Genomic DNA, 18,657 nt, shown 5'->3' with positions numbered 1-18,657 from the left:
TTTATTCTTTATGTTGTTACAGTTTGTGTTTTTATTCTTTAAACCTCAGAGCAGTTGAACAGTTTGTGTTGTTACAGTTTGTGTTGTTGCAGTTTGTGTTACAGTTTGTTACACTTTTGTGTCTTGTCTCTTTAAAAGTCCCCCACAGGCCGCCGCGCGCATCACACAGCCTCTCATGTGAGTTCTCGCGATACTTGTGTGATTAGCCGGCAGAGACAAACGGGATGTTGGGATGGGATGATGAGGAGCTCTGCTGTGGACAAGAAACGAGAGCTTCACTGAAACAGAGGCGCGGACCAAGGAACGAAACACGGTATGTTTGACACGAGGGCGCGCGGGGGGGTGTGGACCAGCAGAGGGGGTGAGGGAACAGCAGAGGGAACAGCAGAGGGGGTGAGGGACTGCACAGAGGGGTGAGGGAACAGCAGAGGGGGTGAGGGGACTGCACAGAGGGTGAGGGACAAGCAGAGAGAGTGAGGCACAGAAGAGGGAGTGAGGGCTGAGCCGAGGGGGTGAGGGAACAGCCGAGGGGGTGAGGGAACAGCAGAGGGGGTGAGGGAACAGCAGAGGGGATGCCTTATCTGCTGGTGACGTCACGACTTTTTCTTGAACGTCAAAACAACCTGAGCTGCGTCGTCCCGTTTCATCTAAAGACACGCACCGGGCACGAGGGCAGGGGAGCGCGCTCGTGCACAGGTGTCCCGCGCGTGTCACACCGAAAGTAACGAAATAAACCTGTGTGTGCGTGTGTGTGTGCGTGAGGAGCAGGTGCACGGGACCCCCAGCCCCCCCCCCCCCCCCCCCCCCCTGCGCGCGCTCACAGGTGACACGCGGTCAGCCTGTGCGCGTCACTGTCCGGACACAGACTCATTTTGTGCAGTTTTCTTTGATTTGTCGCTGTTCTGCGCAACTTTGACTCGCCGCTAAGGCTCCGCCACGCTGCACGCGCAACATGCGTCAGTTTGACAGCCTGTGACGTAGATGACGCAGTGCTGCTGTTGAGTCCTGCCCATGGAGATGCACGCGGAGGGGATGGGTCACGTGGTGCAGGCTGGACATAGGCATGTGTCACGTGGTGCAGGCTGGACAGAGGCATGTGTCAGACTGATGGAGCTGATGGAGCTGGTGGAGCTGATGGAGTTCGGACATGAAACATCACAGTGGGGTGGATGTGATGAGTCAGTGGGGCAGTTTTCCTCTGGGTGTCTGTGCTACAGCCAGGGCCGGTCCAGACTACAGGCAGACTGAGCAACTACTGAGGGCCCCAGGGCCAGCAGGGGGCCCCCAGGAGCCCTACATTTATACTGAAAATAATATAATATGTGAAGTTTTAGTGACTCAGGGCTGGTGTGTTTTCAGCCTAAATGTCCCTCTAAAACAATTAACAACGGGCAGAGGTGAGGGCAGCTCTGTGTTTACACCGGAGCAAGGACCCCACATAATGTAAATGTAAGAAACACACAACTGAACACACAACTGAACACAACTAAACACACAACTAAACACATTAAAATACAACAGAAACAAAGAAAAATGTCTACAATTTCAAAACTCTTGTCCCCTCCCGTTATGTTTGTGTTGTTCTTATGTTTGTGTTGTTCTTATGTTTGTGTTGTTCTTATGTTTGTGTTGTTCTTATGTTTGTGTTGTTCTTATGTTTGTGTTGTTCTTATATGTTTGTGTTGTTCTTATGTTTGTGTTGTTCTTATGTGTTTGTGTCGTTCTTATGTTTGTGTTGTTCTTATATGTTTGTGTTGTTCTTATATGTTTGTGTTGTTCTTATATGTTTGTGTTGTTCTTATGTGTTTGTGTTGTTCTTATATGTTTGTGTCGTTCTTATGTTTGTGTTGTTCTTATATGTTTGTGTCATTCATGTTTGTGTTGTTCATGTGTTTGTGTTGTTCTTATATGTTTGTGTTGTTCTTATGTGTTTGTGTCGTTCTTATGTTTGTGTTGTTCTTATATGTTTGTGTTGTTCTTATATGTTTGTGTTGTTGTTGTGTTGTTGTAGTTGTGTTATTCTGGATGTTTTCAGTCTGATGTTGGTCATAAAACACAAAAACAACTGGTCAAAGTGACGAGAGTCAGAATGTGTCAAATGGGCCCCAGAGACACATTCAGCCCAGGGCCCCCTAAAAGCTGGAGCCGGCCCTGGAGCCTCTGGAAACTCCAAACACACAGTTATTATGTGAACAGAAACAGTTGTGTGTTGTGTTGTGTCAATATGAGTGTGTCGCCGTCATCACTGTCACTATTTTCACTTATCGCTCAGTTTATGAAGATGGAACGTTATTTATCATGTGTTACTTTTTCTTTGCAGTAGTGGGGAATTTTGGGGTATTTCTTCTCTATATTTTTAGATTTAAGCCGAAAAAGTTTGAATTAATAATTAATCTGACTCATTACAGACTCAAATTAACGACTAAAGTGTTTTAAATCTAAAATATTGTTAAAAATCATCATAAACAGCAGAATAAAATAGTTTTTGTGGTTTAAAAAAAAAAAAGCTCTTGGGTTTTTGTGTCAGTGGCGTAAATTAGCTTCAGTATTATCGTTTATCGTCTGTGTCAGGCACGCCCAAACTGTGGTCCGGGGGCGAAATTCAGCCCTCAGACCATTTTTTCTCGGCCCTCAAGCTTCCAGGGGATTGGCCCATATTAATTTAAACTGTACTTTTTACTGTACATTTCTGAAAATTTACTTAAACAAGCCCATATCAAATATTTACTCATATATTATTGAGGATCGCTTGGGGGCCTCAAACCTGTTGCTAACGCTAACAGGAGCGACCTCAGAGAAAGAAGGCGCCGGATTCGTCTGTTATTAATGTTCATGTCTTGATTTACAGACACAATAGTGAAATAAAAACCCCAGGATCATGTAGAGGGTTAATATGAACATTTAAGACCAGAATGAGTCTGAAGCAGCAGAGACAGAGAGAGGACAGTTTTGAAAAAAATAAAAATAAAAAAAATAAACTCAAAATAACAAAAAAAAACCTTAAAATAAAAAAACAAAACTAAATAAACTCAAAATATCTTTAAAAAAACACAAAAAAACCCTCAAAATAACAAAAAAAAACCTTAATATAACAAAAACAATCTAAATAAACTCAAAATAACTAAAAAAAAAAAACCTAAAAAAATAAACTCAAAATTACAAAAAAAACTTAAAATAACAAAAAAAATCTAAATAAACTCAAAATAACTCAAAAGAAACTTAAAATAACAAAAAAATAAAATAACAAAAAAAATAAAAACAAATCTAAATTTAAAATAATAATAAAAAAAAGAACCCCAGGATCATATAGAGCAGGTTAATACGAACATTTAAGACCAAAATGAGTCTGAAGCAGCAGAGACAGAGAGAGGACAGAGTTTTTACACAGAAAGTGAATTGGAGCCAGAGTCGATTAAAAACGCTCAATGGCCGACTGTCATGAACGAGACGCAGGTTTAGAGCTCGGATCAGAAGCTTCTGGAAGCATAAACATTATTATTTATTATTCCCTTGTCTCCTTCACATCTGCTTTGCTCGCTCTCGTTGCGCTCTCATTGCTCTCGCCAGTCTCGTCACGCTTTCATTGCTCTCGTCGCTCCCGTCGCTCTCGTCGCTCCCGCTGTTCCCACTGTTCCCGTCGCTCCCGTCGCTCCCGTTGCTCCCACTGTTCCCGTCGCTCCCGTCGCTCCCGTTGCTCCCGTTGCTCCCGTCGCTCCCGTCGCTCTCGTCGCTCCTGCTGTTCCCATCGCTCTCATCGCTCCCGTCGCTCCCGTCGCTCCCGTCGCTCTCGTCGCTCCTGTGGCTCCCGTGGCTCCCGTGGCTCTCATGGCTCCCGTGGCTCCCGTTGCTCCCGTCGCTCTTGTCACTCATGGTCTCACGGGGGTGAAGCTCGACTGCACACGGTCCATGCGCAGGGCTGGACGTACTTCGCCGCTAAAGGCTAAACTCACATCATGTTCCATTGAGCATGTCCCTTTGACTTCAGCGGGCGGCCATGTTTAGACCCCGGGGCTCGGCACATGCACAACTGGGCGTGTCACACTAATTATGGCCCCAGCGCAACAGGTACAAAGTGGAACCTTAGCACACAGTAATAAATCTTAATACCAAAATTATTATTATTATTTATTTTATTTTTTTTACAAAATGGAAAATATGACTAAAGGTTTTCTGAGTTGTGGGTTTGTAGAATGAGACACTTGTCAGCGGCGTCCATCTTGGCACAGACTCTCTTCTGCTGTGTGTCTTGCGTTTGTCATTTTGTCCTTGTGCTATAATAAATCCTGTCTGACCGGTGCTTCCCTGGCAGAGCGGGCAGTGGACATCTCCATAGTAACGGCTGCCCTGGTGATGAAGGGTTGCCTGTGTCTGGACGCTGCTGTCGGCGCGTCTCGGTCTGGACGCGGGCAGTATTTCAGGTTGTGTGGCGGCAGCGCTGGGCGGTCAGGGGCAGGTTTGGACAGATTAAGGCCCAGCTAAAAGAAAACCTCACTGAACTACACTCGAGCATTAAAGCAAAAGCCAGAGTTTTACAGAACCAGAGACTGTTTGGACGTAGCTAACCTGCTAGCCGCCGCGTTACAAATAGAAAGTTAGCATGTGCGCTCGTCTGGTTTAATCTCTGTCTCTGCTGCTGTCAGACTCGTCATTTTGGTGTTAAATGTTCGTATTAACCCGCTCTACATGATCCTGGGGTTCTTTTTTTTTTTAATTAATATTATTTTGAGTTTAGATTTTACTTTTTTTTATTTATTTGTTTTGTTATTTTAAATTTTTTGTTATTTTGAGGTTGTTTTTTTTTTAAGTTATTTTGAGTTTATTTAGATTGTTTTTGTTATTTTAAGGTTTTTTTTTGTTATTTTGAGTTTATTTTTTAGTTTTTTTTTGAAGTTATTTTGAGTTTATTTACATTTTTTTATTTTAAGGTGTTTTTTTGTTATTTTGAGTTTATTTTTTCTGTACCTGCTGCTTCAGACTCATTTTGGTCTTAAATGTTCGTATTAACCCTCTACATGATCCTGGGGTTTTTATTTCACTATTGTGTCTGTAAATCAAGATATGAACATTAATAACAGACAAATCCGACGCCTTCTTTCTCTGAGGTCGCTCCTGTTAGCTTCATTTTACGCCGAACGCTGTGGGTGACGTCACATTCACTTAGTCCTCTTCTTTACACAGAACTCTGGGCAGTTTTTGTTTTGTTTTTTGAACCCGTTGACTTGATTTTCTTGTTTTAGAGTCGGGTACGAGCTAAATATTTCGCGGCGTTGTGGATTTTTACATCTTTTATTGAACTATAGCGGGTCTTTCACAGTTTCGATGTGTTTGGAGCTTTGTTTTTACTCAAAATTTACCCATTTATCCACCTCTGCCACTCACTAGTAAAGTTCTAAAGGTCGTGACGTCATAACCGCCATAAAAAAAGTGCTAGTTATAAATTACTGTATTTTCCGGATTATATGTCGCACTGGAGTATAAGTCGCGCTTTTGGGGAAATTTATTTTACAAATTTCGAAACCAAGAACAGACATTTTATCTTTAAAGTCAAGTTATAATAATAATAATAAAATGTGGAACGACAGGCTGAATATCAGTACATCACGCTAACGCTAACGTAACACATTTATATTTATTCAGCTCCATGAAGCACAGACAGAACTGAACACGTGTCTGGTTTGTTAATGTAAGATATTAACAGATAATCAGAGACGCTACGCTAACGTCACATATGCGGCTTGTCCACAAACGCGAGAGACACAATGTTCACTGTAGTCTTACTTCTTCATCACAGTAATAACATAAGCTCTGGCTCATTTTACATAAATACACAAAACTGCACATGACGCACGGAAAATACACGCAACAATTTGTCCTGCGAGTAAACAAACCCAAAACTTCATATTTTACTTCTCAGTTGTTTCTTAAATAGAGCTCTGTCGGGTAAGACTTTGCACGAGCGTAAAAGACTAAACCGGGAAACAGGAAGTAGTTTTCACGACCTTAAACTAAACTTCTGATAAACTAAACATTTACAATATTATTCCAAATGAAAAATTATCACCTTTATGGTTTTATAAGTGAAGAGGAAATAAATAAGCAGAAATTAAATATGAAAATGATAAAAGAAAACGAGTCAAGTACATTTTCTTACAGGTATTACAAACACACCAGCGCCGTCTAGTGGTCAAACGAGTGAACTGTAACATGTATAATCAACTGTTACCGAACACGTACATGAAGCACAGACAGAACTGAACACGTGTCTGTTTGTTAACGTAAGATATTAACAGTTAATCAGATAAATAAAGCGGAAAAAAACGAAGGCCCGTGTTTACCAACCAGGGGGACGCGTACACGAGCGATTAGCAGCGACGGTAAAAAATACAGCAACATTTGAATAACTTGCAAATTTTACGAACGTTTTAGATTATGGACTTCAACGTCATAAAACAAGATGATAATAATATAAGTGATAATCTTGCTGGAGTTAACACATTTGCTGCCGTTCGATTGGTTGATTAAAAAGGGGGCGTGGTCAAAGCGCTCAAAACTATCGGACCCAAACTGCGCTCACAGGACCGCACCGACATCGCGTCCTTCTCCTACGATTACAAGGAACAGATGTATTTATGTACCGTCTAAATCTGCGTTTTTACATAAATACCAAAGAATCCCACACCTCCAGCTCACTCACTCACTAGCGCCCCCTTTCTGCTGGAGGCCCATGTCAATCCTTAAAATATAAAGTAAAGTAAATTTGATCAACGCAAGTTTTGATTGACCAAGACTCCACTGATTAAACGGCTAAAGGGCTAAAGTCAGAGCAGTATTAGTACATCGTTACGACCCAAAAGTAGAGCAAAACGCATTTACAGGACGCAGTGGCGAGCAGACGGAGCACGCCGACCTCACGCGGGCACGAAACAAAAACGACAAACTAGAAATGATGTATATGTATAAGAAAAAGAGGCAAAAATTCTGTAAAATTCAACTAATGACAAAGTAAAAATAATAAACTATACAGGAAAAAATTGCAAAAAAAATGAACTTAAACCAGGAAAAAATAGTACAAAAATTCATGCAGTTAGGAAAAAATACCGGGGAAAAAGTGTGTAAACCAATAGAGTAACAGATTTATTTGGCTCGTGCTGAAGTTCGGAGGTTCTCTGTGAGTTTGAGACAAAGTGAAGGGCAACTCCAGACAAAAAAGAAGAGGAAACCACCCGGGAAACCTTTATAAAATATTAAAATTTACTTAACGGCCACATTGTATTTCAGATTTTAATTCCATTGTTGCGTTTTCAAACTTAAAGAGCACATATTACGCTGTTTTCTGATCTGTTCTAATGTTTCCTCGTCACAAACAGACCTGGAGTTGTGTTTTGTTTGACTGAGTTCTTCTCTCAAACTGAAAACGCTCTGGTTCCACCTTGTGATGTCATCATGTGGTGATACAGGAAGTGCTCTGCTGTGTTTTTAAACTCCACACACACCTTCATTTCTAGAATCATTTGGATTATTTCAGCTTCTGGAATTGCCGATCTACTACTGAACTAAAGATCAAAGGTAGCTGCTAACGTGAAAACTACCACTTGATGACATCACAAGGTGGAACAGAGCGTTTTGAGCTTTGGAGACGTTACAGACTAATAATAATAAAGTGTGACTCATGAAACAAAACACAACTCCAGGTCTGTTTTTGAGGAGAAAACAGCATTAGAACACGACTTAAAGCAACAAGAGTCAGTTTTGTGTAATGTAGGACCTTTAAAGTAGTACACAGGAAATGGTACGTAGTGATGTCATCAAGTGGTAATACAGGAAGTGCTCCACTGTGTTTTTAAACTCCAAAAAAACCTTCAGTAGAATCCAGAAATCATCCAAATTCTAGACTAGAATTTGAGTAATTTCAGTGTTAGAATTACTAATTGCTACTGAACAAAAGGTAAAAGGTAAACGCTAACTTGACAAACTAGCACTTCATGACATCACGAGGTGGAACACGGCGTTTTGAGCTACGGAGATGTAGGCAGCGCTTGTTTATGGTGGCGTTGTGATGATGGTGCAGTCCCAAATATGAACAGCGGTGCAGACAGGAGCTGGTCTGAATACTGATGTGCGCGGAGTTAGCGGTGGAGCCGTTAGCTTAGCCGCCGTAGAGCCGCGTTCCATTCACGCTGCTGCATTGTGTAAGCGAGCGCGTAGTAGAGTGCATCCGAGGTGAGCAGCTACGCAGAGAGGAGGGAGCGCGAGGGAGGGGAGGGTGGCGAGAGACGAGAGCGAGGTGCAGAGATTTGGGCACAGGGAAAGACAGGAGCATCGCTAACTGCCGCCGCCGCCGCCGCTCATTCTATTTATAGCACACAGCCCTATACTCCCGAGTCCTCCCACTCAGCGCAGACAGCAGCCCACACGCTCGCTCACGTTAACCAGATCCACCGACACGCACGATGTAACGGCGCCGGATGGGTAGACTCGCTCAGCACAACCGTACGACAGGAGGTGAATGAATGTGAGGCGGACGCGGAGCAACGGAGGCCGAGGTTTTACTCCACAGAGTCTGAAATAGTGTGACACAAGAGGAAGTGACAGGAGCGTTAAGGCGTCCACAGGGTCAGGGACGGGGCTTCAGGTCAGCGGGAGGTGGTTCAGGTCAGCGGGAGGTGGTTCAGGTCAGTGTGAGGTGCTTCAGGTCTGCGTGAGGTGCTTCAGGTCTGCGTGAGGTGCTTCAGGTCTGTGTAAGGTGCTTCTGGTCTGCGTGAGGCGCTTCAGGTCTGTGTAAGGTGCTTCTGGTCTGCGTAAGGCGCTTCAGGTCTGTGTAAGGTGCTTCTGGTCTGCGTGAGGCGCTTCAGGTCTGTGTAAGGCGCTTCAGGTCTGCGTGAGGTGGTTCTGAGGTGGTTCAGGTCAGTGGGAAGAGCTTCAGGTCTGCGTAAGGTGCTTCAGGTCTGCGTGAGGCGCTTCAGGTCTGCGTAAGGAGCTTCTGGTCTGTGTAAGGAGCTTCAGGTCTGCGTGAGGCACTTCAGGTCTGCGTAAGGTGCTTCAGGTCTGCGTAAGGTGGCTCAGGTCTGCGTGAGGCACTTCAGGTCTGCGTAAGGTGGCTCAGGTCTGCGTAAGGTGCTGCAGGTCAGTGTGAGGTGGTTCAGGTCAGTGTGAGGTGCTTCAGGTCAGTGTGAGGTGGTTCTGAGGTGGTTCAGGTCAGTGGGAAGAGCTTCAGGTCTGCGTAAGGTGCTTCGGGTCACTGGTCAACTTGGCCAAAATATACTGCGATTAACTATTATTAAAGTTTCTGACAGTTTAAAATGTTCTGGATTTGAGTATTTTTCATTTTCATGTTTAAATCTGGAGCTTTTTCATAATAACATTTATATTATTGTTTTTTTTATCAGTGAAAATGTCTCTGATCTACTGGAGACGATTATGGACAAGTGGCTTTTTCTGCACATTCTGTTGATGTAATGGAGTCTTTGTTGGAGATTCTCATGATTCTGTTAAATGTCCCATGAACGATTCTTGTTCTACTATTTTTATCGTCCCATTCCCAGTTCAGTGGGAGGGGCTTCAGGTCAGGCTGAGGTTCTGAAGGAACCAGCTGAGAACGTGAAGAGTTCCCATGAAACACTGTGTCTTTCTGCTTTCACTTCCTTTCAGGCTGAGTCACTGCTGCTGAAGAGGAAGGTCTGGAGAGGGAGCGACAGAGGAGGAGGTGGCGGGGGAGGGGGAGACCAAGAAGGAGGGAGGCTCCGAGATAAACCACAACAGGAAGCGGCGAACACGCATCAAACACACACACTGAGCCCGTGTGCACGCGCAGGCCGGGGAGAGACTGCGCGAGAGACGAGCCAGCGAACGAGAGGGAGAAGAAGAAGAAGAAGAAGAAGAAGGGAGGGAGAGTGACACGGAGGCTGGGAGAGCCGCCCCCCTCCTCCCCTCTCTCTCTGTGGAGCAGGCGTGTAGCGGCATCACACTCCGAGTGAAGGAACCATGAGCGATGTCACCATCGTCAGAGAGGGATGGCTCCAGAAACGGGGTGAGTACATGCAGTACCCCCGTGTGTCATGTCCACGCTGTGTGTGTGTGTGCGTCTGTGTGCGTCTGTGTGCGTCTGTGTGTGTGTCGTCTAGACGAGGCCGAGCCGGTGCACGTGTGCAGTGAGCTGCTCTCATCACATGTCTGATACAGAGTCTCTCCTGGAGCCTGTGCGTGTGTGTGTGTGTACTGCACATGTGTGTGTGTGTGTGTGTGTACTGCACATGTGTGTGTGCACTGCACGTGTGTGTGTGTGCTGGATCAGCTGCAGAGACTCTGGCCTCACATGCACGCACACACACACACACACACACAGTGTGTCAGGTCCACTCTGTCCTGTTGTGTTATTCTCTGCAGGTGTCTTCACATCCTGAATGGTGTCACTAAGTCATGTCGTATGAAAAGGGTGAAGGGAGGTCAGAGGAGGGGGGGGGGTGACAGGAGGGGTCAGAGGAGGTGAGGGGGGGGGGGTTGGGTGTGGGGACCGGGGGGGTGAGGTGACAGGTCCGGGGGGGTGAGGTGACAGGTCCGGGGGGGTGAGGTGACAGGTCCGGGGGTGGGGCTGGGGGACAGGGGCAGTTTCCTGTCTGTGGTGTTTCTCACCACATCATGATGTTGTTGTGATGTTGTGTTGAAGTTTTTCTTGAGACATTTCCTCTTTTGAAATGTCAAATATCTGAATAATAATGATTGACAGATGACTCATGCGGCAGGTGAACTGTCAGGATTAAAACCTTTTACAGTTGAAAACACGCTCCGTTTCCCACAATGCTTTTCCGTTTCTGTAATGTATGTGTTTTGGAACAGTCTCCGGGGAGGACAGAGGGGGATTTCCAGGCTTCTAGGCCAATGGCCGTCATCTCTCTGACTGTGCGATGATGTCCCGGAATGTGTAAAGCAAACTGTTGAACAGGAAGTATCATGGTTACATAATGCAGAGCGGGATTCTGGGTAATGTAGGCCAGCCCTCTGCTACATCAGGGTGACCTGCGGATAAAAGGGACAGAAATAAGAAAGAAAGAAAGAAAGAAAGAAAGAAGTGATGTGTGTGTCTGCAGGTGTGTGTGTATAAGAATGCATGGTAAGTGTACTGTGTGTGTGTGTGTTAGAGTGTGTGTGAGGGTCCTTGTCTGTGCACATGAAGAGGAGCCGTGCACCCCCAGTCACGACGCGGTTCCCGGTTTGTGAGACAGACAGAGGTGGGACGGGAGGCGGGAGACGGGAGGCGGGAGTGGAGTTTGTGTGCAGATTGTGTTTGTCTGCTTCGTACACAAGTGTTCATGTGAGGAGCAGAGGGGTCGCCGCTGCTGACTCACTGTCCAGGTCGTGATACAGCAGACTGCAGTCTTAGTCATTAAACAGCTCCGCTCCGACGTAACGGCGTCCGACAGAGACCAGGTAAAGACACAACGGGGTCGTCCCATCGATTTTACATCATCGAGTCGAGTTCTAAGTTTAAAACACGACTCCGCTGAACTTTCGAACCTTTCTACTTTCTTTCTTACTCTGTCGTATGGATCTATAATTGGACTTACAGGGTGAAGTATGAAGGGGTTAAGTGGGGACGGGGCTTCAGGGACCGCACTTCAGACCCGGAGCTTACTCCCCGATCACTTCCTGGTTGGAGTTTAAAGCGCTCGTGTGTCGTTTCCTCGTCACAAACAGACCTGGAGTTGTGTTTTTTTTTGTTTCTTTCACGCATTTTTAACTCACAAACCTGCACATTTACGCTGAGTTTTTCTCTCTCAAACGGAAAAGAAAACACTCTGTTCCACCTTGTGATGTCATCGTGTGATACAGGAAGTGCTCCGCTGTGTTTTTAAACTCCACACACCTTCATTTCTCGAATCACCTGGGGTCGTTTCAGCGCCGGAAGTGCCAATTTCTGCAAAACTAAAAGTAACTAAACGTCGCTGTTAACTTGAAAACTACCACTTGATGACATCACAAGGTTGAACGGAGCATTTTGAGCATGTGCGAGGTGTTTTTGAGGATTTAAAGCTTTACAGGAGTCAGTTTTTTGTGTAATATTGGACGTTTAAGCGTATCTTGCGTGACTGTTTGAACGTGCGCAGACATTCTCAGCTGATCAAACCGGGGAACCTCTTGCTCTGAGGCAGAAACGCTAAATGCTCAACCACTTTGGGCGGCCGGGCGACTTAGATCGGTTTCACTGTTGGCTCGTATCGCGGCGTGGAGGTCAGATGAGGTCGCGTTCATAATCAGCTTTGGCTTAGCCGTCGTCGTAGTATTTTCATCCATGTTTAATTACAGACAGATCCATGTACCACACACTGACTCAGGCTCATTGATTTAAACTCGAGCTGTTACTATAATCACTTTAGCGACGTATCGTTCGGTTTGTGAGCGATGGCGCTGTGTTGTTTTAGGTCAGTTTTTATCGTGTGTGTGTTTTCTTTGTACTACTGGGAATGTTTTGATTATTTTTTGGCTTTATGATCAAATTTAAGCCATAAAAGTTTGAATAAATCACTTCTATGGCTCATTACAGACCGAGACTGTTTATGTAAATGGACGTAGCTAACATGCTAACATGCTAACAGGAAGTGAGCATGTGCACTTCCTGTTCCATCGACTCTGGCTCCGATTCACTTTACATCGAGAAACTGTGGCCCCTCTCTCTGTGACTGGAGGAGGAGAGGAGAAGAAAGGGAGAGAGAGAGAGAGGAGAGCAGGAAAGGAGGAGAGGAAAACTGCGGAGGAGGAGGAGGAGAGCGTGAGAGGATGAGAGATGAAGAGGAGGAGAAGACAGATGAGGAGATGAGAGGAGGAGAGGAGAAGAGGAGAGAAGGGAAGGTAGAGAGAAGGAGAAGGACATAAAGGAGGAGAGGAGGAGAGATGGAGAGAAGGAGGAGAGAACAGGACAGAGGAGAGCAGAGAAGGAAAGGTGGAGGGAAGGAGAGGACAAAGGAGAGGAGAGAAGGAGGAGAGGAGAGCAGAGAAGGAAAGGTGAAGAGAAGGAGAGGACAAAGGAGAGGAGAGAAGGAGGAGAGGAGAAGGAGGACAGAGAGAAGGAGAGGGGGTGAGGAAGAAGAGAGGGGGAGAGATGGGGAGAAAGAGGAGAGGACAAAGAGGAGGAGAGGAGAGAAGGAAAGATGGAGAGAAGGAGCAGGACAGAGAGGAAGAGGGGAGGAAGAGAGGAGGAGAGGAGGAGGAGAGGGGGACTGCTGCTTCAGACTCATTCTGGTCTTAAATGTTCGTATTAACCCTCTACATGATCCTGGGGTTTTTATTTCACTATTGTGTCTGTAAATCAAGATCTGAACATTAATAACAGACAAATCAGGTCCTTCTTTCCCCGAGGTCGCTCCTGTTAGCGTTAGCAACAGGTTTGATTGACAGCGTTGCTAGGGAAGGGGCGTTATCTTCAACAACCTCGCTCCTGATTGGCTCTTCGGTTGCTATGATACTCGTGGTCGGATTAGCCGCTCTTACCGCTCTAGCCTCGATGAGCTTCAGCTTCTTCTTCTCAACGTCTTTCCACAGTTTATGGTCAGTGGCATAAATTAGTTCCAATATTATCGATTATCTTGTGTCTTTTCGTCATCGTTATATCAAACTTCGCGATTTCTCTCGGTGCCGGGGCTAATTCAAAGTCGTATTTTCTCGCAGACGGCCGTGGAGTACGAGGCCTGTGTGTGGAGCTCACAATGGGTTTGTAATTAGAGATTCTGTGGACGTCGCGTCTTTAATCACTCCCGTATCATCATCTTAATGGACGAGCCGGTCATTGACTCCGCCGTAAACTTTATGTCCGGGCCAGTGTTTTATACGTTACATTCTTAACTGACGCTGGCAGCTTTTTCTTGAGGGCAAACTGCTGCTGCTGCTCACATCAGCGCCGTTTATGATCTTTTTACTGCTGAACTAAAGTGTCACGCAGGTAAACTGGACTCGCTCAAGTAAATATAGACGTAAACGATAATATTTAAACCAAAATTATGAACTGCGGTGTATAAACTAATTACAGAGTGTGACACGAGCGACGGGGATCAGGTGCTAGCGTCGGATCTACGGATTTAAAGCGTTGACGGTTCAAATCCCACTCTAGATGTTTAAAAAAAAGCAAAAAAACATCATTGGTAGAGCAATCAGATGCACTTTTTTCTTTTCTTTATTCTTTCTTTGTCAGGGACCACGCACACATTTGTAAATCCTACAAAAGAAAAGATGATTTGTAACAGATTTAGCTGCTGTTTCTTTCCACGTTTGGTCCCAGAGCAGGTGAAAACGCACATTTCATCACAATTATATCATAAAACTAACAGAAAAATACAATAAATGTCCCATGTCGAGGTCAGTATGTTTCCTACAGTCCAAACAGATAAATAATCAATTATCTGCAGGTTTTTACAGAGAAACAGAACTGAACAAATGAACTAGACACATTTGATGATCTAAAACGCACTTTTTCAAATTTCTAGTAAAATTATTCAAATCAGACAGTTTCAGAGTCTGGAGCTGATTCTCTGATGATTTTAAAAATGAAAACGCCAAGGATCTTTTTTGGAACTTTGCATTTTCGGTTCACAGAAACTTTTGTTCGGAAGAAAGTTTAATACATTTTTTTCAACGTAGGTGGAGCTGCTTTATTAATAATTCTGAACACAAATTTAAACTGTCAAAACTGAACATTTTACATTTACTTGAATTGTTTTTTATGGATTGCCTTTACTGCCTGATCGTAGACGGATCTGAGACGTTTGAGTCGCTCTCGTCGGAATGAGATGATCAGGACGCACACGCCAGGTCACGTTTGGGATCATCACGGCATTGAAACATGTGAGAGCGCCCTCTACTGTCCGGCTGTTCCTCACGCGTCTTAGGGAAGAGATGTATCGGATTGAGTTGTTTTTTTTATTTTTATTTATCTGCTTTGTCTGGTCCGGATGAACTCTCGCTGTCGTTGTGTCTTTGTGCGTCATTTTTACTCAAATACAACACAGAATCCAGTCAAACGTACGTCTTAAGTTCAGCAGAGCGTCCTTCAAACAGCTCCTTCTTAATTTGACAAATCAGACAATAAACGGCTTCCACTACGGGGGATCTCCACTCAGAAACCGGGCCAGGAATAACCTCCAAAACGGGGATTAATGCAGACGACAGATCTGTTCAAACACAGCCCTCGAGTGTCTCTCTTCACTGGACAACAATCTCGCAAAGCCTGAATGAACAGAGGGAGTATATATAGAGCACCCTGGGATGAGTGGCAGCTGCAGGAGAAACAGGAAGGTAACAAAAGACGGACCGGAGCCGGATGGAAACGGAGATGGACTCGGAATAAAACAGACCGGATGTATACATGGACCTGGCTAACGTGCTAGCTAACACTCACTTCTTTACACAGTCTAAACATGAAAACAACATGCAGAACCGTGACAAAAAGAACATGTTGACAGAAGCTAGCCTGTTCCGATTAGCCGTTTAGCGACGGCTGCTGGTCGACACGGCGCGTTACCGTTAACATAACTGGTCAAACGTAACACACAGTACACACATGTTAGCACACACTACTGTCTAGACGTCCATAAACGCGTTACGTGGAAGAGACACTTGGATTTTCCTTGACGACACGCTGAGATTGGTCGGTAACGCTAAAAGAATAAACATTTGAATTTATTATATTGTAGTATTTATGCAAAAATATTAAAAAAAACATTTATCTGAGTAGTATTGCGAGTTTGCTGTAATCTTTCATTGATCCAGGTTTGATCCGTATCGATACTGACGTCATCAACATTCCCCAGGGGTCGTGACGCTAACTGTAGGCACTGCTCCGTCTGCAGCTCTGTTAAACTAATCTGAGCTTTATTTTTTAACACAATATCGTTATAAACAACTGACTTAGCTGGAACTACAACGGGTGATTTGCTGATTTGCGCTGTTAAACAAGTCCTCCTCAAGTAACATTACAGTCAAAAGCTAGCATTAGCATTAGCATTAGCATTAGCCAACAGTTTTTAGTCTAAAATCAAACTCCTAAACAGGACCACGAATGCTCGGATTGATCACAGGCTCCTGAAAACGTGCTCTTTAAATCCATTTTTGTCTTTTTTTCTTGAGTTTGCTAAGGTGTGCGTCGCGTCACCGTGGTAACTGCTGAACATTCGGCTGTAGACATACACGTAAAACACCCGCCACTGCAGAGTATCAATTCCTCATCCGTTATTTACATCGTCAAACCTACTTTAGCTGCAGAGTCCTGTCTTAAAAGTGATAAAAAATACGAGTAACATGAAAGTACTGCAAAAGTCTGAGGCGTAGGGACAAGTACAGACTCGGGGACGTCTCCAGCTCCATCTCCATCTCCTACAGACTTCCCTCAATCCAGACGCTTCCTCCAGCTCCTCGGTTGACACGGGACGAAACTGAAATCTGGCGTCATGAATATCACGACCAAAACAACTGCGATTAACGATTATATCAGAATGATTCAAGTTGCTAACGGTTTAAAAATGTTATGGGTTTGAATAATTATAATTTTATATTTATATGTTATGAACAAGCTCCATATTTAAACCAGAGTCGTAGTATTGTACTTTTGATTAAATTAGATATAATAGTGTTTAACTTTGTTGCCGTTTCTCACGATTACATAAAACGAACGATTATTGACGACCCTTTTTATCACGATAAACGATATTATTTCGTACTTTTCTGGTGGGACTCTGAGACGTTCCCGGACCAGCTGAGAGACGCAGCCTCTTCGACGTGTCCTGCGTCTCCTTCCGGTGGGACAAACCTCTCTGGGGGAGGCGTCCGGGAGCCACCTCAGCTGCTCCTCGCGCCCACGGCTCTACTCCGAGCTCCTCCCGTGTGACTGAGCTCCTCGCCCTCTCGCTAAAGAAGCCACTTTTGCGGAGGAGTCTCATTTAAACTCTTATATCTGCCATCTTGTCCTTTCGGTCATTACCCAAAGCTCATGACCATAGGTGAGGGGAGGAACGTGGAGTGACGGGTAATTGAGAACAGCGCTGCTTTAAAGTACAGCGCGTCCTCAGCCGACTCGCTCTCTGTTCTATAGCACTGTCTGTTCCTTATTAAGTGGAAACTCAATCTGCCGCTAATGCACGCCGCCATCTTTGAAAGGTCTTTATTAAACAGCGGCGTGTGCGTTCGGCGAGTCCAGGAGATAAACGGTCCAGTTAGGCCTGTCACTATAATCACTACATCCACTTCAGTGTTTGAAAGTTGGAACAATATTTACCGTGTGTATATTTTTGTTGCGATAGTGGGAGTTTGCCGCTGTGTTTATGTAATAGGGTCGGCGTTGGGGAGTAGCTGTGTACATTTACTGAGATATATACGTCCAGATTACTCATTTTGTCGTACTTGGTCACACCGTTTAGGCTTCAAACGAGTGCACGTAAAGAGGGAAAAATAGACCTCACTCAGCTGATGGAAATGCAGAACAAGCGGTGAAACAAACACGAAGCTGTTTTTAATCCTTTAATAAATGCAACTCGATGTAAAAGTACTTTAAGTATTCAGATTACAGTACTCGGAATATGTTTTAATGCAGGTGTAACTAAACTGTAGACTGTATAAAGAAGCTCCAAATGAAGCTAATTGAGGCTAGCAGTTATAGCGGCTAATTTGGAGCTGTGTTTCATATTTGGAAATCCGACCACGAGTGTCATAGCAACCAAAGAGCCAATCAGGAGCGAGGGTTTGGAGAAATTAAACAGCTGTTCCATAAGAGAATGTACCAACACCGTGACAAGAGCAGCTCAGGACCACAATCTGCTGTAAACGTTCATCTTAAAGACACTGACCGCGGCTTTGAAGAGAGTGAGGGTCAGATCTGAGCCAGAGAAAAGAAATAGTTTGAAAGGAGGAGTTAAAGAGGAATTTTTGTTAGGAAAGAGAACCCTTCTTCCTCCGTCCTCAGACCCAAAGCAAAACAAAGAGAAGAGAGAAAACAATAGTGCTAGCCAGGATGCTAATAGGTGTGAAAGCAACAATAGGTGTGTTAGCTTCAGTGTAGTTTGGCAGTGTCCAGCAGGAACTGACCAGAACTGAAGAAGTGGCTCTAAAACTCTATATTTTTTAACTTTAATATGAAGAGAACTGCAGAAAACATGACAACACAGGTCTCTTATAGGTTTGTGGTTAAAAAGGGCTTGGTCTCGGGTTAGCGTTAAGCTTAGGGTTAGCGTTAAGCTTAGGGTTAGCGCACGGAGACATTTGTGGGCATCATTACGTCTCTATAGAACTTACAGTGGTCCACGTCTATCCGTCAAAATCCCACCGAGTCTGTGCTCTACCTTCTATAATAAACGTGCATTTTGAGGTGGGTCGGGTGGAGGTGGGTCGGGTGGAGCAGGGTCAGGTGGAGCAGAGCAGCACAGAGGTCATGGTGGAGGATACGGTTTCCTGGATCGACAGTGGCAGCGGCAGAGGACACGGCACAGAACACACACAGTTTATAAGAGTTTACACGCTTTTCACGCACTTTTCTAACAACAGTGAGACTATTTCAGAGGTCAGAGGTCAGTGTAATGCTGTCAGTGTGATGCTAGCAAACATTAGCATGCTAACAGCGCCTAAAACGCTTTACGATTAAACACAGACAGCTCACAGTGGACTCATCAACGTGAACTTTAAATC

The 18,657-nt window shown here is 44.7% G+C and overlaps 1 protein-coding gene across 2 annotated transcripts in view; it reads left to right on the top strand.

Moving 5' to 3' along the window:
• Positions 1-219: 219 nt before the first annotated feature.
• akt3a (v-akt murine thymoma viral oncogene homolog 3a) overlaps positions 220-18,657 on the top strand; it is a 92,305-nt gene continuing 73,867 nt past the window's right edge. For both annotated transcript variants that reach the window (XM_033979378.2, XM_055227098.1), the window contains exons 1-2: positions 220-313; positions 9,649-10,027. In XM_033979378.2, the coding sequence (XP_033835269.1) occupies positions 9,982-10,027 (46 nt within the window). In that variant the 5' untranslated portion in view covers positions 220-313; positions 9,649-9,981. The remainder of the gene's footprint in view (positions 314-9,648; positions 10,028-18,657) is intronic.

Source organism: Periophthalmus magnuspinnatus, chromosome 15, assembly GCF_009829125.3.
Source record: "Periophthalmus magnuspinnatus isolate fPerMag1 chromosome 15, fPerMag1.2.pri, whole genome shotgun sequence".
Lineage (NCBI taxonomy): Eukaryota > Metazoa > Chordata > Actinopteri > Gobiiformes > Gobiidae > Periophthalmus > Periophthalmus magnuspinnatus.
This window is presented reverse-complemented; position numbering and strand designations above follow the sequence as displayed.